The sequence below is a fragment of the Macadamia integrifolia genome, chromosome 9 (assembly GCF_013358625.1).
Source record: "Macadamia integrifolia cultivar HAES 741 chromosome 9, SCU_Mint_v3, whole genome shotgun sequence".
Classification (NCBI taxonomy): Eukaryota; Viridiplantae; Streptophyta; class Magnoliopsida; order Proteales; family Proteaceae; genus Macadamia; species Macadamia integrifolia.
The window spans coordinates 22,069,183-22,075,853 of NC_056565.1; the positions used below are offsets into that span (position 1 = coordinate 22,069,183).

At 37.3% G+C, this 6,671-nt stretch overlaps 2 protein-coding genes across 2 annotated transcripts in view; both read left to right on the forward strand.

Moving 5' to 3' along the window:
- Positions 1-990: 990 nt before the first annotated feature.
- Positions 991-3,939, forward strand: LOC122090003 (uncharacterized protein At2g34160-like). Its single transcript, XM_042659810.1, has 5 exons — positions 991-1,250; positions 2,142-2,190; positions 3,022-3,084; positions 3,176-3,240; positions 3,353-3,939. Exons 1-5 carry the CDS (start codon positions 1,107-1,109, stop codon positions 3,659-3,661), a joined length of 630 nt encoding a protein of 209 aa, XP_042515744.1. The 5' UTR covers positions 991-1,106; the 3' UTR covers positions 3,662-3,939.
- Positions 3,940-5,887: 1,948 nt separating this feature from the next.
- LOC122090002 (DNA repair protein XRCC4) overlaps positions 5,888-6,671 on the forward strand; it is an 11,163-nt gene continuing 10,379 nt past the window's right edge. Inside the window, exons 1-2 of the mRNA XM_042659809.1 lie at positions 5,888-6,152; positions 6,247-6,389. Coding sequence (XP_042515743.1) covers positions 5,993-6,152; positions 6,247-6,389 — 303 coding nt within the window. The 5' untranslated portion in view covers positions 5,888-5,992. The remainder of the gene's footprint in view (positions 6,153-6,246; positions 6,390-6,671) is intronic.

Below are 6,671 nucleotides of genomic sequence, written 5' to 3' on the forward strand. Positions count from 1 at the left end.
TCAGTATCTTTGTATACATGAAGATCTCTCTCCACTTAAATCCTCAAAGTTTTGGATTGAACCCTCCAACACTTAAGAATCTTGAAAGAACTATGCTATATAAGATAGGAGATTGATAGAGAAACCATATATGGAATCTATCTAAACCTAAAAAAATAATTATTTAGTAATGAAATAGCAGCAAATGCAAACATTGATTTGCCAACGCTGCATGTCACTAAACCAAAATAATGGTTGTACTTGGTAAAATAATTGCCTTAGATAATGACAAGCATTATAGAAAGAGTGTGAAAGTTAATTTACTTCATGGTCATGAGATATTTCTTTAGACAATCACCTATTTAGCCATGTGGCATGTATGATCAAATCGGTCATAAATTTTGTGGACAGATAGATTTCTGGTTAGATTACTTGTTTACATGTCAAATTTCAACGATATAAAATTTATCAAGTGCAAAATAAGATGGTTTCAAAAAAATCAAATAATAATAATAATAATAATAATAAAAAATTAAAGTTAAAGAATGATAGGCATCATAGACAATTTGACATATATGATGATGCATGCTAATACACAAAAACGAAATGCATGTTGATTTTGATATGCAGTGATAATGCCATGGCCAAGCTAAGGTTGGTATAGTAACTAGATGAGTAGATCAAATTAAACCATATCCATGAGTGGGCACGATAAATAGGAAGAAAGAACCGGCCTTCTTTGAGATGTGGGGAAGCGACGGAATCCACTTGAGAGAGAGAGAGAGAGAGAGAGAATGAATCGATTGGTCGCGATTGTTTGTAATTGGGGAACAGTGAAGGAGGAGGTCAAAAGTGTCATTCGGTATGAACCGAATAACCGTCTTGTTATCTTTCTAACTGCCAAGAACGTCCTAAAAGCTACAATACCCTATCAAGTCTCAACACGTGTTCACTACTCATTGGGCGTAGTTCCAAGACCAGCGGCTATATAAAATCGTCCTGTAAGGCCGCATCTCATAACAACAGTTAGAGAGGTCTTGATTCCCCCTGTTTCTTCGCCGTCGTCGATAGTTTAGTGAGAGAAAGAAAGGTAGAGAGAGAGAGAATACTGCAAGAAAGAGATTTTCATGGAGGTGGTTGCAGTCGCAGACGCAGGCGCAGGCGCCATTGCCAAGGCCAAGCTTGGAGGAGGCCCTGAGAGGCAGAGGACGAACAAAATTCAGGTCTCTAGCACGAAGAGACCTCTCTACTTCTACGTCAATCTCGCCAAGGTAATTAATTAAACTCCTCTCTCTTTACATTGTTTATAATTAGGGTTCTTTTTTCTTCTTTCATTTTTCAGATGGAATTCTTAATTTGTCAGGATAGATTTGTCTGTTCTGATCTTGTTCTTGGTCTGTAATGATATTTCTGTCGTCGCTTCTTCCTTCCGTTGTTGATTGCTGGATCTGAATTGTTTTTCGATCACTTCTTTTGAGTGTTAGTAATTTGTTACTGATATGATATGAAGAGATGTTATCGATTGTTTTAGCGCATTAAAATCCGGATAACTTTGATCATTGTTTCTCTAATTTCGATATCTCTGTATCATTTCTCTGTTTCTTTGTTCTCTTGTTGTCTGCGAGTCATAGCTTGTAGATGATCTCTTCTGACAAAGATATGAGAGACGATTCTTGATAGATTCTCATACAATTTCATGATGTAAGAGTCAGATACCTTTTTAAGGTTTTCCGTGTGACACTGGCCGTTGACAGTAACAATGCTCATCGATCTTTAGTTTCCTCTTGGATGGGAGTGACGTTATGGTTCTCAACTCTCGTGTCAGTCACGAAGTTTCGTTATAATTTAATACGAAACGAATGGAATTGCCTTGAAGCCACTGCCAATCGTTTTCATTCCCACCTTGAATTAGACAAAAGGCTCCTCTAGTTCTTGGGTTTCATTTAATCTTTATGAGTTATTGCATCACTTGATAAATTGAAAATTTTCTAAGTTACAAATAAGTAGCATGTAAATATTCTGTAGATTTTGGATAGCAATGCATTGTTTCGATCTTCATTTTAACATTCTGTGTTCTCTTTACACCCCCACCCCCACCCTCCAACTTTTCTTTTTCTTGGATCTTTTCCTAGCCAATGCTTAACATCAATTCTGTTTCGCAGAGGTGCATGCAGCAGCACGAGGAGGTTGAGCTGTCCGCCTTGGGCATGGGTATGTTGTTTAACTTGAAACAGTCCCTTGGCCTTTTTGTATTGAAGAGTCTGTGATTCTCAGATATTCTTGGTTATATCTGATTTTTTTTTTCTTTTTCTTTTTGAGGGTTTTCTGCTCTTGCTCCCTTGTATTTATCTCTTCTTGAAGCAATCTCTTGGGTCATTTTCTGTATTAAGGATTGTAAATTCAGTTCTCTAGTGTTCTTGTTTATGTCTGCTTTTCTCCACCCCTTTGTTCCCTTTATGTGGTAATAATTGTTAGTATATATATTTGAAGATAAAGAACTCAATCTGAATGTAGATCAAGAACACTAGCAATTACATTGGTTGGATGGCACATGTCAATTCCAGACAAACTCTAGAGCTGTCAACTTAAATTTTTGGGACAAAATTTCCCCATTACAGTAATACTCACTTAGAGGCGTAAATCCTAATGTTTGCTGAGACTTCAACCATCAAGCAGCCAGAGCAAACTAGCAAACACCAGAAATATTGAGCATCACCATTTAAGAAACTGGTTGGGAGGTGGGAAAGAGGAGACTCATCATCCCTCAACAAATTTGCAGAAGTTGTGATTGCCATGATTCTTCACTTCTCAAACACAAAAGCGGCAAGCGGTTCCAATCTCAGCCCAGAAAAAGTATATAGACATACCTGTCCACACTTTATTACTGTTTAGTTTTTCAGTCTCAGATGATTGGTTAGTTGGGATTAACTGCCAGCAAATGTCAACTAGAACCCCCAAAACTAAGAAATCCAAATATTGAGACATTATGCTTTGTCTTCTTGAATGCCAGATTGTTATTTTGACATGTTTTTCTTACATCAGCAATCACTACGGTTGTCACAATTGCTGAAATTCTGAAGAACAATGGACTGGCTACCCAGAAGAGTAAGAAGCTTCATCCTCTTCATGCTAATCTATTTTCCTCACAAAATTAACATTGAAAGTTAATAGAGTAACCTTTCTGGGTGTGCAACAGAGATTATGACTTCTACAGTCGGCATGAAAGATGAATCCAAAGGACGCCTGGTTCAGAAAGCTAAGGTGCATGTTTGCATTTATTGATTACTTTCCATATTTAGATTGTCAAAATAACCTTCTCCAATATTTTTAGTAATTTCAGTACTTTAACTCTCTCTCTCTCGTTGATTTGCAGATAGAAATATTGATGGCAAAAACTGGAAGTTTGGATAATATGCTGACTGCTAAAACAATTACATCAGAGGCTGCTACAGATGGCAAAGAGACATTGCTGGCAAAAACTGAAAGTTTGGATAATAATCTGACTGCTAAAACAATTACATCAGAGGCGGCTGCAGATGCCAAAGAGGAGGGTGCAGACGGCAAAGAGATATTGCCGGCAAAACCTGGAAGTTTGGATGATAAGCTGACTGCTAAAACAATTACATTAGAGGCGGATGCAGATGCCAAAGAGGAGGCAGCTGCAGATGACAAAGAGGAATGATGTTAGCATGTGGCAGTACTACTAAGCTTTGTTTTCTGTACCATAAGCACTGTTTCATTAGGACAGATAGGAAATGTAAATTTCTTGCTGCTAACTTGAGCAGAGAGCCAGCGAGTTGAGAGAATAGAGTGAGAGCAAAACTTAGTATTAGCTATATTCTCTTGCACTTTGCCTTTTTTCCTTTTCTCTCTGGGTGGGATATTGTACTGTTTCTGAATTCTGATTACTACATGTGATGATGAGAATTGATCTGTTAGTGAAAGTTTCTACTGGTCCAATAGATTTCTATGTTACTATTCTGATCTCGGGCCTTCTATTAACTGTTTAGAAAAATCATTTAAATTGGTGTGCATTTGAAAGCTTTTTCTTTTCAGATAGCAATAATGACTTCCTTTGAACTGCAAAATTGATGTATTTCTCAGTTACACGTTACGCATGTCCATCACACTCTTTGCTCTTTCAGCAATCTAAGTCACTCGATTAGAAATCTCCACGTGTTGAGTGATGGTGCCACGCTACATGATGTGTAGTTCACCTCGCGTGCAACGTAGTGTTTGGGTTACACAATCGGGTAGGTGATCCGGTTCACCGTGGCCAGCATCACCTGTGGAAAGATAGAATTTGGAGCCTAAAAGGGTGTTTGGTTCGATTATTCTCTTGCATGTTTTGATTATGGACATAATTCTTTTGAGAGACTTTTCTTGGAACAATTTTCCTGGCAGAGTAATTATTTGTTTACCTTGAGTTTGTGAGATGGTTCTAGCTGGAAAACTGTTTGATTACCCTGAGTTTTTCAGTCTATTCTCCTTGGAAAATTATTTGGTTAGCCTTGGATTCATTTTGAATCTTCCCAACTAAAAATAAAAAATAAAAAATAAAAAAACATTGGTTTCCAATGATGAACTTCTTCATCTACATTTTTAAATAAAGTTGGAGATGTATATTTTTTAAATATTTTTAATCTGTAATTTGAAACCCATAAAGGAAGAATTGTTTATAAAGAGCCTCTATACATCAATTTTATGTAACAATGTGTGAAATTCATAAGTGGGTTTTTTAATTTAATAAATAACAATGACATCTCATAATAATTAGGAAGTAATCAATATTCTTACAAGCTCTCTCTTCAACTTCTTCAAAAGTACAATACCGCCAAAGCTTCAAAACCAAACCTTCAAGCAACAGGATACACACAACCTGTAATTAAAATGAAAAGCAAAATAAATTAAACAAATCTCTACCCAAAAAGACTAACTTAAGGAAAAATGGTAATAGGTCTGATTTAAGTTTTCTATTAGATATTTTGGTACCAATCTGAAATAAATCGAGGCCATAATAAGGGGTTCGGTCGATTGAAGAGGGGGAACAAGTGTAGAGAGCATTTAGGGTTCAATATGAGTTGATGAAGATGAACAGAGGAAGAGATTTACTAGTTACTCTCACTCTTCTTCAATGATTCAAGTCACATAAGAGCAAATGAAGCTTGCGTGGGGAGAAATCCTCAGTCGAAGTGAGATAATAGGGTTACAACTCATAAAAACATAGAAGATGATGGTGGAAGGGGAAGAAAGATTTAGGGAATTGCTCACCTTTGTTCTTCAACTGTTCTTCGCCTTTCTATCGTGGAGGAAATGGAGTACCCCACCAAAAAAAAAAAAAAAACGATGAAAGTGATTCTCTAAGAATCACTGGTTTTTATGTGATGCCTGGAATCGATTACTCGATTAAGGCAACCATGGAGGATTTCACACATATTGACAGGAGCCCTGAGTCACAATGTTGAATGTACAATGATGACTTTTGAATATTTAATGCCGTCCGGACATGTAATCTAATTAAAGTGACATTTCAATTGCAATGATACCATGTTGTGCGAAATATATATATATATATATATATATTTATTATCGTGCATGATAGCCACTCTTATTGACCAGTGTTTTCTTGGCACAGGAAAAGATATGAAAGAACTCAGTCAAGGAAATGAAAAAGAAAATTTAAATTGAGGTTAATCCATGAATGATACATTTTCATGTGGAATTTGTGAAAATCCCCTGAGTCCATAGAATTTTTATTTTAGGGCGATCAAACAACTTAAAATAAAAAAATAAGAATCATGACTCCATGAAAAGTAATCCGATTGAACAATCAACCAAACACCGCCTAAAAGTCGCGATTCAGACCCACGGCTCTCTTCTCTTCTCTTCTCTTCTCTTCTCTGTGTCATAAAGTCATTAGACTCAGCACACATGTCGTGAGTCCACGTCACATCGTCAGATTACGAACGAAGTGGCGGGACGAAACCTCCTTCACCATTAGTAGTGATGGTCGATGGATTCTTCAACGAGGCATACCTGCTTGAGACTTGAAATCCCCGGAAAAAGATTAGAAGGAGAGCAGAAATCAGATCTTATATTCATCAAAGGAACTTGGTTCGATTCTGATTTCGATCTTTCAATCACCGACGGACTCGAAACTTGGTTCTGCAACGGTAAATCCCTCTTTCTATCTCTTTCGCAAACTATCTCCTATTGTTGATATTGACAGTTTATTTGCTGATTCATTCCATCTATTCTATTATACAGCGTCGGAATCTGAGGTTCGAGAGAGAGCGACCCAATGGGACCAATCGGTTTCCGATTACATCGAGACCGCCGAGCGGTATCTAGGGTTTCAACAGCCCGGTTCCGTTTACAGTTTTGTGGACGCTGGAGACGGCTACAAAAGGGTCTGCAATGCTTTTCTTCTTCTTCTTTTTTTTCTTAATATCCTTCTAGTTAATGCTTGCCCTCCTGGTGTTTCTTGCCATGGAATTGTGCTAGTTCAAATTTGTCTTTTGTTTCGATGGGGTATCCTAAATTTCACATTTTAACTATAGTTTCAGTGGTATCCTTGACTGTTTCCATGTGAATGAATGCTTTCCACTTCAGTTATGCATGTAACGTAGTGATCAAGATGTAAATAATGCCCCTGTCAAGCTTTGAGAATAGTCTTCCCCAGCCCACCCCCC